Below are 25,067 nucleotides of genomic sequence, written 5' to 3'. Positions count from 1 at the left end.
CCCCGGGGCCTCGAGTGCTCTCCGGAGACAGAGCTCTATGGCTCTATTTATTTGGGCTAATTAATCTCTCTCTCTCCCCCCCCACCAGTTACAAACTAGGATGTAAGGGTGAATTTTGGCTCTCTGGGTATGGACTTTGCTGCATCGCACACAACCACCCCCCAACCCCTCCCAAAGTTTAGTGCTCTGAATTGCTGAGAACATTGGTCCGTTGTGGTTCCCCCGCGTGTACTGAGCCCGCCCGATGGCTTTCAGCATCTGTAGGCACTGCTGCCGGTTTGTTTTTCTCAAGGAAAAAAAAAAATCATATACTGGTCTGCTATAAATTCAATAATACAATCCTTAGTTCTGAAGATACAGTTTCCATATAGTTTATAAACATTGTAAGACATACATATGGATAATTGAGGGGAAGAGGGGGAGCCTGTGCAATTGTTGGGGTGTTTTTCTCAGATGTGTGAACATGGTTACAAAAAACACACCTCCTGCAGGTACCTCATTTCTTTACGTGTTGGGTTTGTTGGGGTTTGGTTTTTGTTTTTTTTTTTGTTAAATTCCACCTCTAATCAGTCTTTCCTTTGGTTGTTGGCTACTCCAAGCCCAGCAGGCAAGCCCTGTTCTGCTGTAATGCCTGAGATATTCAGGGGTTTGAGATTGTCTTCTAAGAGATTCCCAGCCAACTTTGGCCTCTGGGTTTGGAGCCAAAAGGGCTAAAACGTGGGAGAACCAAATGTCCTTATTACATCGGTATCAGTGTCCTTGCACTCGCTTTCAGAGAGAATCAGTGTAGGCTTAATCGGTGATGGTTTTTACAGCAATTATGTTCCTTTCGGTAATTGGAGGGGTCGTTCGGAGCGCTCTCAAACGAACGGGATTTCACAAGAGCATGGATACAGTCCATTTGTCTGGGTGCTGTCACCGACCAATTGGTTACCATCCCTGTTATCTGCTTTTTTTGTAAGGTTGGCTTTTTTTGTTGTTATTGTTGTAGGTGCTCGGTTAGGCTGTTTGTGACAAGGTGTGATAATGCCTTTTAATCTGCTCCCGTTGCGCTCGGCACAGTCCGGCCGGGCACGGAGACAACCCTCAGAAGCCGAGACAACGTTCTTCCCTTCGCCAGGCCAACGCTGAGCCACGTACAAAAAAACAAGAAGAAAAGAAACTCTGGTCCTTTGTAGATTGGTGGCAGTACAGCTCCGCTCCGTCCGCGGCCGGGGCTGGGGAGGCTCAGCGGATGACGGCCGCCAACACCACCAGAAAAACCAGGAGCGACGCCCTGAGCCCCGGGCAGCCGGCAGCCTGCTGGACCCCGCTGGGCGGGCGGATGGGCGTCCGCCGGGTGCACTTACCCTTGCGCTTGGGGGACAGCGTGGGCATGGCCCCGAAGCTGTATTTGTGCTGATAATCAGGCACATAGTCTGGCACCTCCTGCCCGTGTTTGCGCGGCCCCAAGGACACCGGTTTGGAGGTGCGGTTGCGGCTTTTGTGGCTGGTGCAGTTCTTGCCGGGTTTGCGGTAGCCCGGCCGGGAGCCGGGCGGGCCGGGGGGCTGGTGCAAACTGTTCTCAGCCCCTCGCTCCTTCCCCTTCTCCTTGGAGGAGTGGTGAGGGTGGTGGGATTTGGAGGATCCTCTGTCCGCCGTAGAGAAGGTGTGTGTTTTCATCTGGTGGAGCGACTCGGACCCTGAACAGTTCCTAAAGTCTTCTGCTCTTAGCACCTTGAGGTCCTTGCCGTGCATCTGCTCGGGGGACTCGCAGATGACGCTGGAGCTGGAGCCTCTGAACCTGTGCAGCCATTCCCAGAGGGAACGGGCTTTGCAGTCGCAGCTCCACGGGTTCCCGTTCAGCCTGAGAAACTCCAGGGCTCCCAGGTGGGCCAGGCAGTCCCCCTGCAGCTCCGAGAGGCTGTTATTGAACAGGAAAAGGGTGGTCAATCTTCGGAGGTCATGAAAAGCCCGCCTATGAATCCACTGCAGCTGATTTTGATGGATGAGCAGCCGATCCAGGTTTATTAGTCCCCTGAACGTGTTCTGATGGAGGCTCCAGAGCTTGTTTCCATGGAGAAAAAGATGGCTGAGGTTAACCAAGTCAACAAAAATATCATCCTGAAGGAACTCAATGTGGTTGTCTTGCAGGTAAAGGTATTGCAGGTTGTGGAGGCCACCGAAAATCCCACTGGGGAGAGAGCTCAGCCCGCACTTGTACAGATACAAGGCGTGGAGTTTCACCAGCCCTTGGAAAGTGTCTGCAGCTAAAGCCCTTAAGTAGCGGTTGTCCCCCAGGTCCAGCTCTTCCAGGTTGATGAACCCGTCGAAGGTGTTGGGGTCGATGAAGGTGATGTTGTTGGAGTAGATCCAGAGGGTGACCATGGAAGGGCTGAAGTGGCCCCGTAGCAGCAAGGTGATCTGGTTGTTTTGGAGAAAGATCCTCTCGCTGTCCTCAGGGATGCCCTCGGGGATGGTGACGAAGTTGTGAGCCTGGCAGCTGACAGTCATCGGGGAGGGGTAGCACACGCAGTCGGTGGGGCAGCCCAGGGCACCGGGCACCTTCAGCCCCAGCAGCACCAGCAGCAGCTCCGCAAACCCTCCTGTGCGGAGAGAGGGGAGAGCGGCGTCAGCGGGAACCGGGCACCTCCCGCCCACCCATCGCTGCTGTGGAGACTATTCCGGGTGAAAAACGCCCCCAATTAGCTCAGCCCTCCTCTCTGCTCATGAATTACCCACGCGGCTGTGATGAGTAGGCTCATCACCCACGGCAGCTAAAACGTGATGTATGGAGTACTCCCTGCCTCCTCTCCCTGCCTGCAACAGGCGCCTGGTTGTGTTCCCAGCCCGGAACGGGCAGGAGAAACTTTCTCGGTGAGAATTCACGCTGGCAGAGCAGACAGCAGAACCCCTTTGCCTGCAGGCAAGGAAACGCCGCGGTGTGAGAGCAAACAGGAGAAATTCAAACCCTCGCAGGTGTCCCCACTCCTCTTGAAATGCATCTGTTAAATCGCCTGCACATATCGGAGAGGAAAAGCTGCAGAGATTCAGCAATTCCCAGCGAACCACCTAAAATTGCACGTGTGCAGCGCATCCCACTCCCCCCAAAGGCACAGACCCATCCCCACCGTCTCACTACAGTTGTTAGACACCACCATCCACCTCGAAACCCGAGTGATTTACAGGGAAATATGTTGTCAGCAGTTGGTGGAAAAGGCTGAGCCGAAAACTCCGTTTGGAAGTGGGATGCTCAGACATATTTTTAAATGGATGTCCTGTGGCAAAGCATATTGCATCCTCTAATGCTACAGAATGTGCCTGTGACTGAGGCTCTCTCGCAGCAGAGAAGCAGAGAACGAGGCAGAACCGTCCCCTCCCTCTGCTCAGCTCCTCAGAGCTCGGGTTTCGCCGCCCCGCTCCCGTCTCTCTCCCACTCCTCGCACCAGGCTTGCTTTCAGGCTATTCCTTCTGTGCCGAGTGGCTTTTCAGACTCATTGCACCAGACTTGTCATTTCTCATTCAGATTTTCCTCCTAGATTTGGCTTTTTCCTCTTACACGCAAAATTTGCTCATGTCTAATGAATTCTGCCTCTGGACTTTGCAGGGAAAAGGAGTAACAGCGGAGCGGCGCACAGCTGCCGGTGCCATCCTGCCCACGAGTCCTACTCAGCTTGTACTAATCTGAAAAACGAGAGTGGAAGTGGAGTTCATCTCTAATTACTCCACGTCGTTATCACCAGCTAGTCCAAGAGCCAGGACCCCTTGGGCTTTGACAGTCCCTCTTTTCAGTGCCTACAGTCTAATACGAGTTGGAGGCACAAAAACCTCACTGTTTTCCTATTAATTGTGTTTGAAATATAACTGTGTGGTTGCTGTTGCCTTTTCCCTGGTATGGAGATCTATTGCTGTTTAGTTAACAGCAGGTGACCCGTCCATGGGTCCATCTAGACCCATCCTTTCGAGGCAAATTTGCCACATATTTTAGATAAACTGGGTTATTCAGACTCTCCATAAATCACCAGTAAGAGCCAGTCATCGCTGACTGGGCGGTTAATAGGGAAAAAAATAGCATTGCTGCCCAAAGCATGGGATGGAGCCTTGCCTGGGAATGGGAATGAGGGGGATGACTTCCAGGCACTGCCCTTCAGAAACGAAGCACGGGCTACCAGGAGGGATGTCTCATCCCTGCGCCACTGCCAAAAAGGGCTGGTGAGCCGGGAACGCTGAATTCGCGACAACTCCTACGGCTGTGTAGGAAAAGGAACATTCTCCAAGTCACTGCCGTAGCATTTTGGCTTTGCTGTCGTGCCTCTGCACCATGAGCGAGGGGCTGAGCTGGTGGGAGCGTCGTGCTGACTCCCCAGAGCTCCCTGCCAAAACGGGAGCCCTGGCTGCCACTCACATCCTGGAAACAGCGGTGTCCTGAGGATATTGGGATTATCCTCCGATGGGAGAGATAAAGCAGTGTTTGCAGATATGTTCTGCTGGGTTTTTTAACTCGAGGATGTGCTCCACCAAGGTGGGACGGCCCCACGTCCCCCGTCTTACCTCGGTGACACCGGAGCATGGCGCCTTCCGTAGGTCTGATGTTTATTAGTAAAACCCTGCCAGGCACAAGTGCTGTGACGATCTCCCACATGCAGAGTCTGTTATTGCAAATACCAAATCACAAGGGTCTGAATCAATAAACCATCTCCCAGCTACACGCAGCAGGTTGGAAGATTACATATTGCTTCCAAACAACAGTTTTATGCGCTCTTCCGTGACACGACAGTTGCCAGGCTAACGGGATTACTGACGGGAGGTGGAGCTGGGCAGGGATCTGGGAGCATACAGGATTTCACGTGTAGGGATGGTGATGACAGGAGGCAGTTAGCAATGCATGGTGATGGACCAAGGCAGCCTGGGCCTCCCTGGAGCATGGCCAAGGTAGAGGCTCCTGCCGAAAGGGAACGCAGCGTTTAACAGCTCGCTGCCTGCGGGGATAACTCCGGAGGTAAAGGTCAGAGGGAACTGAGTCCATCTCTTTAATTAACAGGAGGCTGTGAGTTAATGGCTGGAGCTCCTATGGAGAGAGAGATGGGATTCCTGCAACCAGGGATGGCAGTGAGGATAGGCTGGGGTTGTTACTGGCTCTCAGCTTCCCGAGAATAGGAAGGTGGGAAGAAAAGACAAGGATGTCTTTCTCCCTGTTGCAACTTGGGAGTAAGGAGAATGGGGAAAGAGAAGGATGGATACTTAGAAAAAATGGGTGAAGAGGGGAGCAGGACTTGGATAGGGAGTAGTTTTACATTAGGTATAATGAAGGAATTTTCCTTGCCAGGGTAGTGAGGCCTTGGCACAGGCTGACCAGAAAAACTGTGGCTGCCCCGTCCCTGGAAGTGTCCAAGGCCAGGCTGGATGGGCCTTGGAGCAACTTGGTCCTAGTGGAAGGTGTCCCTGCCCTAGATGTTCTTTAAGGTCCCTTCCAACCCAAAGCAATCTGTGATCCCATGAAGGTCTGGACTCCCCAGAAGATGCACACAAGGCCTGTGGTCTTTTCAAGGTTACCTTTCCTCCAAGCCTGTAAAACCTGCTCAGTGCTGTGAGAAGCTGCTCCTGGCATGCTCTGGGACTGGTCCCAGTTTAGATCTGGGAATGAGATCCCCAAAAAGCAAAGAGGTCATGGAGCCATGAAACTCCTGAGGCTGGTAACACCAGCACTGGGATATCCAGCAGCCAAATCCCACAGGGGTGTGACAGCCAGGAGCACTTGGGTCTCACTGGGCTTCCCAGACTGGAAAACACCATGGGAGCCCCCTGAGAGGCCCCAGCCCAGCTCTCCTGAGAGTATGACCCTGTCTAACTTGTTATTCCTGACTCAGCCCTTTCAACTTCATCTTGTAGAGGCTGTGAGGCACACGGAGGGTCACCAGCCCGAGTGTCAGAGCTCACAGGGGAGGGAGAGCTTCAAAAGCAGCACAGAAAAATCCTCCAGGAACCTGCTGGTGAAGTGAGTAAAACCAAATCCCCGCTGACATGGATAAAACCAGCAAAGGGGTGTTTATCTCCTGCCTTTCTCCCACTGATGTGCTGTGTCACCTGGCCTCTGCTCGAGTCCTTCTGCTGCCTCCTGCCTCTGACTGAGGTTTCAGTGATTGGAATGAATTCGTCTGACTGTCCAAACCATTTCCCATGTAACATCCCTCTAATTGGGCATTAATTAGGCATCAGTTAATGAATGCTTGAAATAATTTATCTTTGGATGCGTCCAGTTTGCAGTCTTACTTTTAACAGCATTAGACTCATTATTAGATTAACATCTTTATAAATGTTCTCCATTACCTGCTTGTTTCCATTGTCTTGGCCTTATTACTGAGAGTGAAAATCACTCCTCCCACATGCATTATTGATGAGTAAGGACTTTCTATATGTAGCACGGGATTAATTGTTATACAGTGTAATGCATTTAGCGTGAAGCCTCAATTTGTGCAGGAGCTGAAGGCAGCCAGAAGAATGCAGACACCCGGAGCCAGCATGATCAGCCAGACACTGCACATCCCTCTCCAGCCCAGACCAGGTTCCTCCCAGGCCGGTGCCAGCACAGGAAGAAATTTGAAAAAAAAAAAAAAAAAACAACCAAAAAACCCCTGGTTTGATACCCAGGATCAAAGAGAAATGGTTTGAAGGGTTGGAGCACTTCTCTGCCACCACGGCAGGGACTCTTGACTCTGCAGTGCCACTTGCTCCAGAGAGCCAGGTGTACCTGCCCCGGCAGTTTTCTTGCTTTTAAGGTTTAGAACACTTTACTGTACCTCTGAGCCAGGCAGGGACTCGGTTTCTTTAGAACATGATGCCACTTACTTTCATTAGGAGGCTCAGACTCGAGGCCAAGACATCACTTAGGACAAGGATGGGTTTGTCCCTGGGAGTGGGGATGCACCTGCAGGACAGCCCCAAAAGGCAGCCCTGCCACCAACCCCAGCACCCCCTCTGGGTGAGCTGCTTCTCCCAGATGGATATTTTCACCTCCCCACCCGGACAAGCTTATGTGGGTCAAAGCCTGTCTAATTCTCCAGCAGGAGAATCCGCTCTCGAGGATGGAGCAGGTTGCTTCTCTTCCAAATCTCTCCTAAACCCACCATCTGCTTTGGGAGACCCATCTTAGCTCATGTCTACATGCAACTTGACTGCCTGCTTACTGTGTCCATTACCAGGGCTGCTCAAGCTGTTAGATTTATAAGCTCTTTAGAGCAAAGCCCTCGTCTTCTGGTTGCTGATTTATGTATCTTTACTGCCATAAAACACTATGTATAGCTACTACATAATATAAATAATAATACTTAACCAGAGTGCGCTACAAGTGGGGACAAAGCATCTGCTCACAGCTGGGATTATCAAAAAGGGAGAAGCTTCCTCATCACTCACCCTCCTTTGAGGCCAAACTCACACCTGCTCTAACACCAGCACCTCACTGAGCTCTACACAGAGATTTTCCTGTCCTGTTCCCACCCTGGATCTATCAAAGGATTTTTCAAAATCCACCCCTAACAAGCTGGTGCACAAAGACATGACTACAACCCCCGGGGGGAAAGTACACTTTGAAACTTGGGAACGACCTCAGAATTGGATGTTCACATAGAGAGAAACTGTTGTTTAGGGAGAAAAAGCAGCCTCAAACGCTCACAATTTCATCAGCTAAGTGAAGGACGATGAAAGGCAAGGACAGAGTAGCAAAAGCAACTGGGCACGAGCCAAGAGCCAAACTCAGGATCTGGGACGGTTCGACAAAGCAGTGTCAGACCCTGCTTAGCAGCTGCAGGGTTTATTTCCTCTTATTCTTCTTCTTCTTCTTTTTTTTTTTTTTTTTTTGCAACACAGAGGATAAAATAAACACACCCATGCTGACTGTCACAAAGCCTAAATTCCCCAGTGAGCAGCAGCTCCCTTTCAGCCTCTGTGCAAAGCCCCTTAGGTGCTGCCCCACGGTCCTGCAGCAGGAGCATCCTCACTGGGATGAGGATCATCAGCTGCAGCTCCCAGCACCAGGACACGAGGCTTTGCTTTCTGCACGAGCTGCTTTTCAGCCAGAGAGTGGCAGCCACCCATCCACCTTCATCATTTTATTATTTCTTTTTTTTTTGCGACCGGTGTCATAAATAACTGACAGATCCCAGCTGTTTGGAGTTATGGGTTCTGATGGAGTGACAGCTGCTCCCAATCCCCCAGTCATCACCCCGGCAGTTCTGGAACATTTCAGCAACATAAAAATCATTGGAGATAATTTCGGTTTTGCATAATTTGGTTAGGCAAGCTGTGATTTAATGGCAATTATGACCTCCGAGGCAGAAGATGAGCTTGGAGGCTACTGGCTTCACACGGCTTTAGCTCGGGGTGCAGCATCAGGGATGTTCCAGGGAGATGGCACTACAAGGAAAAAAAACCTTCTCCAGCAGCTGGAAATTGCCTTCCTTGGCTGGCAAGTGGAAACACTGATCCCACAGGAAGAAGCATACAAGGAAATTTGGAAGGAATAGTGCTAAGGAAAGCTTTGGGAAGAGACTGGTGCCAAAAGATGCATCAGGAGGTACCTTTTAAAGAAAAGCCAGGAAAAGGCTGTAGACTGGGGAGTGCCTTTGCAAACCCTTCTGTGTCACCAGTATCTCGTGTGTTAACTGGTACAAATGTCCTCTTGTCACTCTGAGAGCAAATCCTCCTCCTGTGACTGAGATGGGAGAGCTGGAATCAGGAATGGGCTGCCTTTGCAGGCAGCTGCCTGCTCTGGGCACTGCCCTCTGCTCTCCCCTCTCAGAGGGCTTCTCCTGCTCTGGGCTGTGTTTCCTCCTCTCCCTGGGTGCTCCTCACCCATCCCAGAGCCCCTTGGTTTGCATTTCTCCAGCTGTGACTGAAAGGAGCAAACCCTTGGGCAGACAAGCTGGGCTGGGAGGTCAGCTGAGGATGGAGACCCCTGCTCAGGAGCTCTAGGGACATCATGGTGTTGCTGGCTGGGGGCAAAACGTGGCTTAACAGCAGGAACAACTTTTGTTTGGAGCTGAGAAGGCCCAATTTCCCCACTCCATCATGACTGTCAACTAGAATGGGGTTTGCTGTGAGCTCAAGCTCAGGGCAGAGACCCAGGGCCAGCAGCACTCCAAAATCCAGTCCTTTAGGGTATTGCAACTCCAATTTACATTTGCTGACCTGGTAACTGGAGCTGCTCACCTTCCCCCACCCAAGTCAAGGCCAAGGTCACCTGGAAGTTTCTGGATGGTGGTCATTAACTCCTATTGCAGTTTGAAACCAGACCATAAATTTCATAGTGTAATAATGTAAAAATCAATAACTCTGTTTGAAACAATAGCTTTGTCTTCCATTTCAGGCAGCTCTGATATCTCCCCACAGACCACGTCCCTCTGAATCACACAAACAAAGAGAGAGGAGCCATGGGTGGTGGGGCTGCTGCTCCCCTGCCAGGTGCCCAGTCCCTCCATAGTTACAGATTCAATTAGTTCATTTATTCCTCTCTTGCAGTTAAACTCGAGGATGATTGAACAGGAAAAAATAAGGAGCCTTTTATGCTCAGTCTCTCTGACATCCCGTCCAACACGGCGTCCCTGAGGCTTTCCATGTGAGAGCTGCCCAAACCCCTGCTCTCATTGCCATGGGCAGCAGGGCCAAAACCCAAAACACTTCTGGAAAGATGCAGAACCAACTCACACAGACAAAAAACAATGAAAGTCCGCTCTCCTCCAGCTCTGGCTTTCCGGGCGAGGGAGGTCTGGCTTGCTCTGCTTGCTTATTTTCTGTTGTTTGCTGTAGCACTGGCTCAAAATATACATCGAGAAGCAGGATTGTCTTTCACATGTTGGTGGATGTGTGATCCTCAAAAACAAATTAGCACCGATTCACTTCTATATAGAGTGCAGCCGTCAGGGAATCACTCCTGAATTCACAGTGAAGGAAAGTAATAATGCTTCCAGCGTGCTAATCCTCTCCAAGAGCAGCCCCTGAACTCTCTCCTGGTGCTGGAGGCACCATTGGAAATTACAATTGTACTGAAAAAATAATAAATAAATGCAGAAATTGGCAGGGTTTGTGCTAGTCCAGAGGATTTGTACCCTAATGTGGAACTCCCTGTTTAATTAGCACTCCTCTCTGTCTGCATCTCCTCCTCCTGCTCTCAAGCTAAAGAAAAAGGGGGAAAAAAGGAGGTCAATGGTGGAAGTGGCTGTGGGATTGAAACTTGGCTATAGAAACTTGTTTAATTTAAATGCTTCTTTCAGGACTAACACAGGCAGAAGCAGAGGGAGTGTAGAGTGGGTTTTCCCTGTATAATCTGCTCTGCTTCACCCCAGTTCTGAGCACACCCTTCATGGCAGGGATGCCCTTGGTGGAAAACTGCAGTGGGATGCTGCTGGTCCTGTGGCTGCAGGCACAGGGAGCAACCCCAGTGCCTCAGCTTTGGGAGAAGAGTGTTTAAATCAGGCTGGGCTGCTGCTTGTAGCAGCTGGAGACAGATCTTTGGGATGGGATCATTGGGATGGGATGGGATAGAATATTTCTGTTGGAAGGGACCTACAATGGTCATCTGCTCCATCTGCCAGAAAGCTAAAGCTCGTTATTAAGGACACTGTCCAAATGTCTCTGGAACACTGACAGGTTTGGGGCATCAGCCACCTCTCCAGGAAACCTGTTCCAGGGTCTGACCACCCTCTCAGGGAAGAAATGCTTCCTAATGTCCAGTCTAAACCTCCCTCGGTGCAACCACTCCCACATGTCCTGTCCCTGGACATCAGAGGAGACAGACCATCCTCTTTTCCTGGGTCTGCTGCAGGGTTTATTGTGCCCCTGTGTCCCACCCCACTGTGCATCTCAAAAGCCACCGGGACCTTTTTGGAATGCAGGAATGCTGGAGGGAAAGGCACTCAAATCCTTGGGTCCTGCTGTGGCTGGAGGTGTCAGTACACACCAGGATGCTCCTGCTTCTCCAGGAGAGAACAGCATGGACCAGGGAACGCCCTGAGCAGGATTCCAGGCATGGACAGGGGTTTCACCAGCTATTGGCACTGCTGCCCTGACCCCCAGCAGGCAGCAGGCTGGTCCCCAGCACAGGACAGGGCTCTGGCAGGACTTGCCAGCAGCCTGCAGTGAAGCCAGGATAGAATTTGGCAAAGGACAGGGAGATCTCGAGGTCCTTAAGAAGGGACTAATAATTCCAATTGCCCCCGAGGAAAGAAATACAGGAGGATGACTCGAGCTCAGTGGATTGTCTGAGGCGTCTCAGGGGATCATCAGATACTTCCACTCCCTTTTTGTCCTGAGGTGACAAGTTTTCCTTCCCATTCACAGAAATGCAAAGCAGTTCATTCACAGCAGTAATAAGAACGATGTCCTTTGTAAAACAGCCGGGGAGTGAACCCTTCGAGGTGCTTTACAGCAAAACAATTGCAGATGAAATGACAAAACCCACCCCAGCTGAGCACCAGCCAGATCGGTATCAAACGCTGAACAAGCTCATGTGTAGAGAAAGCAGATTCACCAGCCCCTTTCCCTGCCAGCAGCTGGCCAGGAGCTACGGAGGGTTTCTTTAGGATCAGAAATACAGCCAAAACTGAGCAAATATGAGATGGAAGAGCAAAGTGACAGCTGCCCGGGCTCTCAGTGCACGCTTGGCTGCCCCATCCAGCACACATCCACCGGAGATGGAGGCTGTGGAAAAGCAGGGATGTGCTGGATGGATCTTTACCTGGCTGGAGTTGGGAGTGGGCAGCAGCCCAACACAGGGAGGCAAAGATTGTTTCATGCAAGCACAGCTAATAGGGAGGGCATTAGTCCTATAAACTTGTGATCCTGCCGAGGTCCCGACCCCAGCAGTGTCCTGTGCCACCGAGATCCACAGGCGAATCCTGTACCGTGCCTCATGGGCTCTCTTTCATCATCCCTTTTCAGCCTCCCTGCATCTGAGATTTACTGGATGTCCTTGTGTTTGGTGGAGAAGAGGGCAAATTGGAGCCTGTCGTGTACCTTCTTCCTCATTCAGCAGCACATCATTCTGCCTGCAGCAGGGGGGAAGGAGATGGACAGGCAGGCATCAAAGCTGCCGGCTCTGTCACATTTTCTTCCCCCCAACCAAAAAAGAAGTGTTGGCGTCATTTGGAGCTCAGCCCACAGCCTCAGGTCTCTCTCCCACACCCAAAAAGGGCAGCAGCACCTTCCCCTGTGCCCTTGGTCTCCTCTCAGGGCGATGCCACGAGCCCTCTGAGTGAACATCCCTGCGGGTCAGCAGCTGAGTGAACACTGCAGATTCCAGCAAAACCCCATCCCCACTGGAGCCAGCATGCTGGGTCATGAGCACGGCTGCCTTTCAGAGACCTCTCCTGTGCTTTGCACTGAACTTTTTACCAGCTCATGAAAAAGGCAGTGATAAAAGCAGAGCAGTGTGAAGAGCTGAGCTGTGTCGCTCCTCTGGCCGGCATCCGGGGCCGTTCGGAGGCTTAATGAGCTGGTAGGAAATGCCATGTGCCCAGTTGGATATTGGGCATTGTCACTCTCCCACACAGCTCTTGGGGTGTGTGGGGATGTGGGGGACCTGAGCACTGAGCAGCAACGCTTTGCCACCCCCTGGAATTGGAATGTTTGGAGCAGCTGGGTGCTGGGAATTAATGCGCAAGCGATGAACGTGGTCAGGACACAGCGCTCTGCTAATATCCTGCTTTGTCTAGCTCCAGTGCCGGTATTCCATCCCAAAATATCCCCCTGAACATCCCTCTGGGAGTGGACTTTGTGGAGATGCTGCACATCCCCCAGCACCACGCAAATGCCTGCATTAAAAGCTTAATAAAAATAGCTTGATAACGGGATGTGTTCCCAGCACCGGCTGCTCTCGAGCCTGCCGCCGATCCTGTGCCTCCAACACAGCGAGGCCAAGTAATTATGGGATGGGGCTGCAAGGTCCTGACAGTCTAATTTCTATTAATTACAGCCTGTGTAGGATCCTGTCACTGTGGAAAGGGGAGATGGGGAGATGGGAAATCATTGCAGGGCTGGGAAGATGAGGAAGGGTGGTGGTGCCGAAACATCTGGGCTGGCCACAGCAAGGAGGGGTTTGTGGTGAGGAGCAACAGGTTGGGCTGGAAGGAGTGATGGGGATGTTCTACCCTCCTCCTCCTCCTGTTGTGTGGCTCAAATGCACGTTTTGCAAAGTCAAAACAAATTGCAAAGAGCGCAAATCGGCAGTTTTAAGGGAAAAGGAAAGAAAACAAAAATAAGATCTTGGCAGAAGGATAAAGGAAGGCAACTGAAATGCTCATTAAAACTGAGGGGCCCCATTTCCCTGTCCAAGTGGCCACATCTCTGGAGGTTCCCAGATCCTTTGAAATGCCTTGTCAGACAAAGTCTTTCATCCTACCTGATTCTGGCTAAATTCATGGACCCAGAAATTTTCACTGGAAGCGTGAAAGACAGAACAACTCCATTCTGACTTTTCACTTCCCATCTGATCGCTGTTGATACAATTTATTCCTATGACAGCATCTGCTGCTTTCATGGGTTTTTTATTCTGAAGTACAACTCGTCTTTGTTAGTCCCATTTTCAGGCCTTTCATCATTTGAGTCACAACATAAAAGGCATTTAAACACTCCTGCTTGGAAACCAGGCTGGGAGAGGGTGGGAGCAAGGAGATGCCATGTCACCCCAGCCCCAGCCCTCCTCGGGCACGGGATGGGCTGTCCTGTGGGTGTGCCACAACCCTTTGGTGCTCCCACGTGCCTCCTGCCAAGGAGGGCAGTGATGGGGATGCTGTGGTTCCATTCTGGAGTGCTGCTGTGAAATCCAGATGTGCTTTGAGGTGCAGAGCCCTGTAGATCACGTCTCTGTTGGGGCAGCATGTCTCTCACCTACCACTGACCCAAGGAGTGTTTCCAGGGGCTCTGTGCCCTCCTCATCAGCCAAACCTCTCATTAGACAACTAATTGCCTTTTGCTCTGCAGCTCCAGACCAGGCTGTGGTGCTCAGCTCTCCATGTCCCTGTGCTGGGGGGCTCTGCCACCCCTCAGTGCCATCCACGCCCCTCTGAACTCACCAGGGACCCTTGTCCCCACCAGTGCCAGCAGATCCTGGCATCTGTCGAGCTGCTGGAGGCACTGGGGAGTTCAGAGCCACCCACAGAAAATTGGAGTCTAATAATAGCTCGTGGTGTTGCACCAGCAGAGAGCTGGAACAGCCACGTCTGGCAGGGAGAGGCCACGGCTGGCTCCTGTGTGCTCAGCTGGAAGAACAACGCCTTTCCCGGGATGCTCCTCCCTGCAGCCCCCGCCGTGGCTCACAGACCACTCTCCACACTCCAAGGATTCCCTGCCCCGGCAGCCTGGCTCACACCACTCCCAAACCCGTGCACACGGGGCTCCACGCCTGTGGCAGGGTTTGGACCATGTGGAAAAGCCACTGGGGCACAGAACAGGCAGGACTCACCCCCCACACCCCTGGGTGAGCATCTCTGGGGTGTGGTGGCCTCTCCCCCTCCTGCTTTAATTCCCCTGCTGTATTTTCCACTCCAGCACCTGAGCATCCTCCAGCAACATCCCTCATCCCACCTGGTGTCTCTCATCCTGGATCCCTTCCCTCATCCCCCAGCTCCCAGGAAAGTGAGCGCAGCTGGAAACTGTGCTGCTGCTTATTGGAATAACCTTTCAGGATTCATTTAGTGCCGCTTGCTTCCACCCCACCTTTCCAGCGTCAGCACTTTGCTAATTGCAACTTTTAACTCCTTGTGCCCAGGTAGCTTGAGAGCAGCAGCTGCTGTAAGGAGTGGGGTCCCTCTGCCCCCCATCTCTCCTTCCTCCTCACATATAGGGTCAGCCTAGTGAAGCTGAACACCAAGCTCACCCCCAGCCTGCATGACCCCTTTCCTGCTCCCAGCTCACCCCACAAGCTTCCTGCTCTGGGAAAAGGCCACAAATCCCCGGCAAAATCCCAGCCACCACCTGGGAGCATCAATCAGTGCACGGCTGGGCAGGGACGAGGCGAGAGATCCCGACGGCTATGGGAGCACTGTCTGCCTGAGACTTATTCAATTATGGCTCTCGAGTTCAGCCTGTGAGCCCGGCGTGGCGGGGACAGGGCTGAGAGGGGAGGGGGTGGGCACAGCCCCCTAATTCAATCACAGGGCACAGGCGATGGTGCAGCTGGTGGGGGAGAAGAGCTCTTGCTGTCAACACAGAGAGAACCAGGCTTCCACAGCCTTCCTGGGTGGCTCTGCCCACTGACCCCTCACAGCTGCGTTTCCCAATGCTTTGGGAATGGCTCTGTGTCACTGTTAAGGGCTGGGGTCTGGTCCTGTGCTGGTGTGGCATCGGGGCCACCACACAGGATTGCTCTGATCCAAGGCCACCCGCACTGAAAGGTGGGATGTTGCCAGCTCTGCTGCCACACAGCTTTCTGTGCGAAGAGAAAACGAGCCAAGAAACTACATTTTCAGGAAACTGAGGTGTTTTTTACGTAAGTGCAAGAGCAGGGCAGGAGGAAGGTGAGATGCTGTTTCCCAGCTGACACCATGAACCAGCGAGTGTGACTAAAACTTGGGAATGCTTTGCACAGGGGTTCAGGCACTGTGGTGATGCCCACAGCATTGAAACCTCAGCAGCTGCCCAGGGAGATGAGGACAGAGGGGCATAATCAGGTAGGAAAGAGCTGGGAAGGCAGATGCTTTCCCTGAAAGCATTTCCAAGGTCAACGCTTGGAAAAACGCTTAAAAGTGGAGCAGAGCGAGGATTTGGCTCAGGCAGGGGAGCGGGACCATGCAGGGATGCTCAGTGGGAGGCAGAGGAACGCCCAGCTCCGAATTCCCCAGCCGAGGGCTGAGGGAGGCACCCAGACAAGGTCACGGTCCCAGCGGAGCGGCGCGGGCGGCGAGGGAGCTCCGGCTGCGCCTGCTCCTGCCTCCGCGACAGCAAATTCAATCGTGGCCAATAACAGGGTGGAACAAAATCCAGCAATGCAATAAAACCTCCCGGCGCCTTGTTCACCTGCAGCCTGAGCAGCCGGGGCTCGCACAGGAGGTGCCACGGCCTCTGCGGGCGTCCTGGTGTCTGGGGAGCCCAGTGAGGGCAGGGAGGCTTTGGGATGGCCCTTGGTGAGATCTCCACAGGTGACAGCTCATCCCGAGGCTCACAGGAGGAGGGGGACAGCCGGATTTCTGAGCAAGGGAGAGCTGCTGATTCCTTAAGAAGCGGGGAGGTGAAATCCAATTGTGCAGCATCCACGGCTGCCATTAACCTGTCTGTGTACTCCCTCAGCCGCCCATCCCTCTCTGCCTGACGGCCGGGGCTGCCCGGCGCACGCTGCCCGGGGATTTGTGTCTGCCTGCTGCAGCGGCACACAGCCCTGCCGCAGGCTTTTCTCCCGTGCTTCGAGCTGCTTCCAAAATGGAGCGCTGGCTAAACATCCCCTGGTGAGCCGGGGAGCCACGGAACTGATTCCTGGAGAAGGACAAACAGCGTGTGATGGGTGGCTGCCGGAGGAGCTGCCGGGGCAAACCACAGCTCCCAAGTGAGGCCAGAATGATAATGGCATCAAACTTCCTTGAAGGAGGGTCCTGAAGACATTCCTTGGGAATACCCCTTGGGCATTCAGCTGGTAGTATCATATCCATCATCTCAATCTTTAGATCTAGGGATCTTAATGGCAGCTTTTGGAAGCACAGATGGGTTCCTGCCAGGATTGCACGTTCCTGGGGAAGGCAGCCAAGTGGGCATTAGAGGGGTCTGCCCTGCCAGACATTCAGTGGAGCCCCCTCAGATGTGCCAGCAGTGGCTGGCAGGGGGAAAAGGCAGGATCTGGACTCACTTTGCTCAGCCCCACACTCTTCCAGGCCCACGGGGAGGCTGAGAGCAGGCTGGTGGAGAAGGGAAGGGAGAGGAGGGGTGGGGAGCAGGGAGGAGATGCAGCCAGCCCCACCAACCGCCTCGCCTCTCTGCATCCCAGTTCCATTTGCAGATTTATTAAATCGAGAGCCAATTCCGACATAATTTCTTTCAAGCAGCTCCACCTCGCAGGTGTGTGGAATTTATTTGAGATAAAGAAAACCATTACAGAGAGACAGCAATCTTCAAAGACCACCTCGGAGACCTGAGAGAAATAAAAACACTAGCCCGTGCAAATGCGCAATTAAGTTTCAGAATACTCCTGCTCCATGAAAAGCTCCGTCCCTGCAGAGAACAGGCCTTTAAGGCAATTTTCCCAAACCCTATTCAGCATTCACTCAAAAATGCCTTTTTAAAACAACATGTGATTTTTTTTTTCCCCCTCCCTGCTTCACTCCTCCTCCTCTCTGCGCCTGCTCCATCACTTCCAGGTGGGACACAGACAGCTCTGGTGGGGATGTGGTTCCTCCCCATTTGGAGGGGGACATGAGGCACAGGAGGGGTCCCATCCACACAGGCACAGCTCTGTCACAACCTCCAGTCATGTCAGATCCACAAACCAGGAATTTTTAGAGCTACTCTTGTTATTCAAGGAGACCATGACACCAGCATGGCCCCCGCCTGGGGAAAATTTGCCAACTATTCCCAGCTGAAGGATCTTCATATCCCTTATTCATGGGTCATTCTCTGCTTGGTGATTAATTAAAAATGCATAATTAACCTGTGGAACGCACTGCCATGAGGTATGGGGAGGCCAGGAGCTTAGCAGGATTGGGGGAGGATTATATGTTTAAATGGATAATGAGAACATCTGGTGGAACATTAACAGGGATGAAGGAGAATTAGGGAGAAGAGCTTGGCCAGCCGCCGGCACAGGGTGCGGGAGGGCGACCACGGGGCTGGCTCAAGGAGGCCACTGCTGCTCCAGCCCCAAGCCTGGCAGAGACACCAACACACCCCTGCACCCTTGGGAAGTGTGATTTTGGGGATGAGTGGGTGTGTCTGGGGATCAGGCAGTGACAGAGGTGTCACATAGGGCTGATTGCCTTCAGGTTGGAGGTGGCTGCCAGGGACAGCAGGATGGTCACAGTGCTGCCAACTCCTTGCCAGAGCACCCAACCCAGCAGCCACCTCTTGTCCGTGAAGACCTGTGGCATGACTGTGACCCCTGGAGACACCCTGATAAATCAGCCACAGTGCCCTTAAAAGCCCAGGAGAGCATCCATCAGCTGCAGCACTTCCTGCAGGTGACACCACGCCTGCGTGCGCAGCCATCCGTGCTGCTGGTGGAGAGCTCTGGAGTCGTGGCACGCCACCAAGAATCCAAGGAAAAGTGCAGGAGACACAAGAACAAGCCTCAGCCAACCTGGCCACACAGGGTACCCCAGCCCAAGGGTGTGCAGCCCATGCAAGACACAGTTCCTGGGGGTCTCCAGCTTATGAACAACACTTGGCTCCCAGGACTGAGCCTGGAACACACCTTCTCCTTGTGGTAACATCCCTCATCCACCCCGGGCTCCACACAGAATCACAGACACCACCCACCACGCTCCTTGCACAGTGGGCACAGACCATGTGCTTTGCTTCACCTCTTTCCCCCAGCCTCAGAAGTTTTCTTAGAAAAGCCTGGCAGCCACAGCCAGGGACTCCGAGAGCAAACTCCGGGCTGACGACAGGATTACTAAATCCCTGTCAGCAAACAGGGCTCAAGCAGCTGCTCTTTTGCATTGTAAATCTGCTGCTCCACTGTTTGCACCGACTGATGGCTGTGCAAGGCCTGGGAACCACAACCTCTTGGGGTGGAAAGCTCTTCAGCAAGAGCTGGGGGAATCCTCAGCTCTCCATCCCCCTGCATCACCAAGCTCCTGCTTTGCAGCAGCTTGGAGGAGGAGGAGATGCTCAGTGCCCCCAGCAGGACTCTGGATGCTCTCCATGTCCCTTCACCACTTTGCAGAGCTGATGCCACCGACTCAGCAAGACTGGGCAACCAGAGGGATTTTGGGTGTCGTGGCCCCTCTGGACTCTCTGCCGGTCCCCTGGGATGAGGTGGCTGCAGCACATCGTGCTCAGCCTGCCGAGCACGGCCGGGGCCTGCTGGGCCGGGGTTAATCTCGTTGTCACACTTTCCCTCCTTCTTGCTGGCTCGGCGTGCTTTGACCCGCTGTGAAATTGTGGCCAACAGCACTGAATATTTTAAGAGCAGCAATGCAGTGATGGCCGCGCGGCGGAGCAGCAAGGCAGGCCGGGAGCTGGGCTGGGCCCTCACCTCCCCCCCGCCACCACCAACCCATTAGCACAGTTCAGGGAAACCTAAAAAATTCAAAAGACACTGAAATATGCAGCATTTTTTGCTCTCCCTGGAAATGACGCGCTTCGCTTCCCAGATGCTCCCGAGCAGGACGTTGTAAATAAGAGGCTTTGTGACACTGAGGGTGTTGCCAGTGGGGCTGTGGGATGCTGCAGAGCCCAAATTGACACCCCAGTGCCTGTCCTGGGGACAGAGCCATGCTTGGGCTTGGATAGACCTGCACTGCCATCAGTGCCCATCCTCACTAGCGCAGTGCAGCCATTAAAGGAGATTCCCCTCTCCATCCTCGGCCTCTGCCGGCTGCTCCCTGCCCCTTTCCCCCCGGGGCATCCCCTCGGTCCCTCCTCCCCTCGGCCGGGCGGGACGCGGGTGCCGCAGGACCTGACGCAAACACCTGTCCTCAGCACTTCTGCTATCTGGGGCACAGCAGAGCAGCAGCGGCGAGGAATTAAAAAAAAAAAAAAAAAAAAAAAAAAGAGAGAAGGTCTATTTGCATAAACCTTCCAAAAAGAGGAGCTGGAGCCTGAGACTGGAGAGCTGGAATATCAGTCAGGGACCACAGGAGCTGGTAGGAAGTGCAATAAGTATTTGGGAAGCGTCACATGGACCTGGGCACGTTCTGCCACCAGGTCCCTGCATATCCCCAAAGTGCTGCCCCAGGGCTTGACACCCCATCTAGGAGTGACATTGGGACACTTTTGTATTCAGGTCTTAAGAGGGCAGATTAATCGCCATGTGCTGGCTCTGTCATGCACAGGGATACATATTCTTCTCAGAATTTACAAGTAGTTCTGTCTGAGAAATAAACAACTGGAGATAAAAATTACATTGTCACCATGCAGGTGTGATGGATGGGCAGGACAAGCCTCGGAGTGCCAGCAAGGTGCCACTGGCACAACCTGCCCAGGGAGTGCCAGCACCTGGCACAGCTGGGAGATGCCAAAGGGACTCCAGGAAAGGCAGAGGGATGTACTCCACCAACCCCAGCCTGTTGTGTGTCAGTCCCAAAAGCCAGGAAAAGCTGGAACAGCCACCAAGGCCATCCCCAAGTGAGGTAGATGCCTGGAGAAAACAATGCTGGTGATGGGCGACCAGGATAAAGCCGTGGAAAGATGCCTGGAGCAAAGCAGTCAGTGACCGAGGGGGCTACAGCCCCCGGGTCAGCTCCTTGTAAAAGCCACTTGGGCTCTGTCTCAAGCCCCAAATCCTCCTCTCCAGTGTGTTTCCAAGGTCAGCAATGGGCAAAAGACAGAGCCAGGCTGGCAGCCACAGGATTCCCTGGGGATGTGAGAGAAGGATTGATGCAGTTTACACCAAGCCCCTTTCTAGTTTGGTTTCTCCTTCATTCTTCTCTGCTTCCCGAGGCTGCATTGCCTTGGCCTGGCTTGTCAGGGAGTGACAGAGCACATTGCCTGCTGGGGTCACTCCCTGGGGAGGGACAGCCATCGGCTCCCTCACAGTTTAAATCTGAATTCACACTGAAAGCACTAAAAAAGCTCTGCGTGGATCCTCTTCCCAGCCTTGGGCATCCTGAGGAGTCATGACTCGGCTCAGCCTGCCGGGATGGAGATCCCAAAACCATCTGGGGACATCCAGCTGCCCCCGAGGCGGGTGCCTGGCTCCAGGCTGGCACCCAGCAGCTGGTCCAGCAACTGCCTTCAGTCTATTAATAAAGCTGGAGCAGCTGGTGGAGCATCCACCGCCAGTCCTCGGGATTTATCCACACCGCTCTGCCTTATCAGCCATGCTTTTCACAAGCACTTAAATTCAGGAGGAAAAGGAAAAAGTGAAATCAGATAGAAATGCAGGTCTGTTTGCTGTTTTCTCCAATGAAATGGTTCTGGGTAAACAGCAGACGCCTTTGATGAAATCCCAGCAGGCTTAAACAATAAAGCTGGTTACAAACTCAATCTGGCGCAGATATCAGATCTGAAATTGTTTCAAAAAACATGTCAACATTTTCTAATGCTGCTGCAAAACTTCCTCGGCACTTTGCCACAAGCTGCATCTGTGACGCAGGACCTGCACCGCTGTCCCAGCTCCTGCTCCCACTGCTGCCCTTCCCAGGGGGAGCCCTGCCCTGGCACCTCTGCAGCCCTCTGCCAGCTGGGACACCCTGAGCTGCAGGAGGATGCTCAGCAGCATCACCTGGGAGGCAGGAGATGCACATTCCCAGCCCCGTGCTCAGGGCACTCTGGGTTGTTTTCCAGCTCTAACTGCAGTTTCCATCCCTGGGCACAGCCTGGCTGAGGCTTTGCAGTGCTGGAGGCCTGGAAGTGCAGGATGAGGGGCATCAGGCAGAGCGGGCATCCCTCTCATCAAATCCCAGGGATGGAATTCAGCTCTGGGTTCATCCCAGGTGTTACCAAGGACAACTGACTTTTCCGTGGAAAAACAATTTGCAAAGCCTTGTGGTTGCAGAGGAGCAGAGCCTGGTGCCCCTCCTGGGTTCTGCATCCTGCTGGGACACCAGGGCAGGATGAGGCTGCACGGGGATGCACAGGTCCAGCTGAGGGAATGCCTCGCTGGGGGCAAAGCTTGGTCCCTCTCCTATTGGTGATGGGCACAACAGGGACCATCTAGTGCAGGGCAGCTGGGTCAGGGTGACAGGAACTCTGGCAGCTCCATTGGTGTTGGGGTGACAGGGACCATCCAAACTCAGAAAACATGCAGAGCAAGAGTGCAATGAGGCAGGTCCTCCGCTGGCACTGCCAGGACCAGCCTGCCGGTTACGTGGCACTGGCACTTCCCAAACTCTGTCAGCACCTGGGGTCTCTGGAGGACAGCAGGGGATGCAGCTGAGGGGGTGAGAGGAGGAGGAGGAGGAGAGGAGGAGGAGCAACTGGTCCCACCACAAACACAGTGTCTTGGCACTGGTTAAAAAGCCAGCACCAGCTCTAAAGTTATTTGGGGTCTCCCTAAGGCTCCCACCTCCATCCATAAGGGACCTGTTCCACTCATCCCACGTTGGATCCAGCCCTACACACACCCCATCCCACACCCTAAGGAAGCCCCCAGCCCAGGGCTGATGCCTGCCACAGCTCATGTCCCATGTGGCTGTGATGGAGAGGCAGAACCTTCATCCCTCCCACAACTGGAAATGACAAAAGGGATGCAGGAGAGGAAAAACGGGGCACGACGAAGAGGATGAGGAGGGCGGGCAGCCCTGGGGGGTGCAGGGCTGAGCCCCGGGGCAGCACAGGGGATGTGGCAGAGCTGACCCCTGTGCAGAGGTTGCCTCTGCCATCGATCCCTGTTGCACTCAGGCTCATTAGGGCCGGGGAGCTGCTGCGAGCGGCTGCTGGAGGAGACAGACGGGGGGAGCGCTCGCTGTGGCTCCCTGGATCGTATTAAATATTTACTTTGTTTTGTTTTGTTTTTCCCAGCTATATTGATCAGAGATGGAGTGGGGAGGGGGTGGGGTGGGGGGAGCAAGGGGGTGCTGTTGGATGCTGGGAGGGAAAAGCAGAGGAAACGACTGAGCTGGGAAACGAGGACAGACCGTGTCAGGGCGTTCCCGAGGGATTCACCTGCTCTCCCAAGGGACACCCAGAGCTGTCACCCTACAGAGATGCTCCCCTCAGAGCCATTCACCCCCTTCAGGGTCGGGATGGATACCACCAGCACACGGGGATAGCAGTGGGGCACCTTCCACTCCCCATCCCACACCAGCCCCGTCTCGAGGGATGCGGGATGGGGGGGGATGCCCAAGGCAAAAGCATCTCATAGCTCGGGGTATCCCCCCACCCCCGGCCGAGAGGTGCCCCCCGCATCCAGGCTGGGCCCCGGGAGCGGCCGCGCAGTCGGCACTGTTTCTATTTCGAGAGGAGCTCTACTGGAAAAGGAACAAAAGCCGAGGGAAGCTATAAATAGCCGCCTCCTTCACACCAGCGCCTCCTCCGCCCAAGCATCCCGAGGCCGGGGGGGTCCCGGAGCCTGGCCCGGGCTCAGCCCCACTGCCAAACCCCCTCCACGTCTCCGAGCCAACATCTCCATCTGAAAACCAGAGGGAATAATAAGCCGGGGAATATCTGCCGCCGAAGCAGAACTGGCTCGGAGCAGCGGTGTGCCAAGTTACCCGGCGGCTCTGCCCAGCCACAGCCCCGTTCCCCGAGGGATTTGCCACTGCCCAGCCGGGCTCTGCACCCAAAAACACCCCGCGGGGACGGATTCCACCACCTGGGGATGCTCTTCTTGTCCCTGGCCCTGTCTGCGGCTGGCAGGGAGCAGGAGGAGCCGAGTAGCTCGGGCAGACCTACTTTCAAGGCTTTAATCCTTTTTGCTTAAAGAGTCTTTTTTTTTTCTCTCTCTCTCTCCTCTCTTTCTTTTTTTTCCCCTTTCTTTTCCTTTCCGCGCGGCAAAGATGGGGTCTGATCAGAGGAGAGACGCAGGGAGCTGACAAGCTGCGGCGTACGGAGAGAAAGGAGAAAGAAATACATATTTATTACCCTCAATTATTAAAAAATAGATAGCAGCAGATCTTAGGCCCTGGCAGAGGCACTGCAGAGTCGTTTGTCTGAGGACTATTTTGTTTTTTAAATTCCATTGAAATTATAATACGCCGGGCTTGTTAGCACAAACACCCCGGCATATCCCTGCCGAGGGGGGATCATCCCGGCCCCTCCGCTGGCTCGGGTGTGCCTCCCGCAGGGTGGCTGTATCCAGCACCCGATGGGATGCCGAATTTGCAGGCAGCGGGGAGGGAAGGAGGGAGGCAGGAGCTGGTAGCGGATGCAGCCGGCAGCTTTTGTCCCCCTCTGCCTTCCCCCCGCGGGGATCAGAAGGGATCTGCCCGGGGCCAGCACGTACCAAATGCACATGGATGCCCAGCTGGGTGAAGGTCTCATGGACAAGATCCTCACCCAGGTCACCTCGGGCCAAAAAAAGCCCGGTGACATTCTCCGTGCCCAAGGACGGGCTTTGCACCCCTGGGGTGGCACCGTGGGGGTCCCGCGGTCACGGGGATGGGGTTTCCCCGAGCAAATCAATGCAAACGCTGGTGCAAATGCAGCTGGAAAAAAAAAAAAAATAGAAAGCGGTTCCCAAGTGCGGCACACGGGGCTGGCGGAGCCGCTGGCACCTCCCCTCCGCTTGCAGGGCTGCTCCGTAAGGAGCCCTGCCAGAGCAGCGGCAGCCAAATTCCCTCCCCAGTAAACAGCGGCTGCATCCTCCCCGGGTGATGGCGATGCCGGGACCTCGGGAGCACGTGGAGCACCTCTGACACCCTCCGGCTCCAGAACCGAGCCCTCCCCACACACGGGATCTGTTGGGATGGGCTGGACCTCCACGGACCTGCTGTGCCATCACCTCTCCAGGGCCAAAACCGGCTGCCACCCCATCCCGCTGGCCATGAGAGACACGGCCGTGACAGGAACCAGCTTTTGGCACTGTGAGCCACCAGAGCGGTCACGGCTCTCCCGGCCCAGGCTGGAGCACCGCTAAAAGCTGCTCACCAAAGCTGGGCGGGCTCCAAGCTGCCGTGCCGGCTCCGAGCCGCTGTGCCAACACCACCGGGAAGCAAGCAGCCAGCGGGCACATATGCTGTTCAAAAGGAAAAGGAGCTTTCTACACCAAATGGAGCATTTTCCGCTTAATAACCCCCAATCCTAATCTGTGCAAAGAAGATTGCCCCCCGCATCTTCCTGTCCTGCATCTGCCGCTCGCCCTGCCCGCACTTAACACCCGGGCAGAGCCACTGCTGCCCCATCAGCACCTGCCCCCAGCAGGAAAAGCAGAGAAAAAGCTGCCACGGGGAAAGCAGGCGATACCCAGGAATGGGCTCATCTCCTCTGTCAGCAGCGAGCCTTCACCATTTGTCATCAGTAAAAATAATACTCCTAAAAGTGTCCCCCCTCTGATTGCCGGGCTGTGGGTTTCC

At 54.0% G+C, this 25,067-nt stretch overlaps 1 protein-coding gene across 1 annotated transcript in view; it reads right to left on the bottom strand.

The window, feature by feature from the left end:
- Nucleotides 1-526: 526 nt before the first annotated feature.
- RTN4RL1 (reticulon 4 receptor like 1) overlaps nt 527-25,067 on the bottom strand; it is a 28,379-nt gene continuing 3,838 nt past the window's right edge. Inside the window, exon 2 of the mRNA XM_050981948.1 lies at nt 527-2,585. Within this exon, the coding sequence (XP_050837905.1) occupies nt 1,228-2,585 (1,358 nt within the window). The 3' untranslated portion in view covers nt 527-1,227. The remainder of the gene's footprint in view (nt 2,586-25,067) is intronic.

The sequence above is a fragment of the Serinus canaria genome, chromosome 19 (genome assembly GCF_022539315.1).
Source record: "Serinus canaria isolate serCan28SL12 chromosome 19, serCan2020, whole genome shotgun sequence".
In the NCBI taxonomy this organism is placed as follows: Eukaryota; Metazoa; Chordata; class Aves; order Passeriformes; family Fringillidae; genus Serinus; species Serinus canaria.
This window is presented reverse-complemented; position numbering and strand designations above follow the sequence as displayed.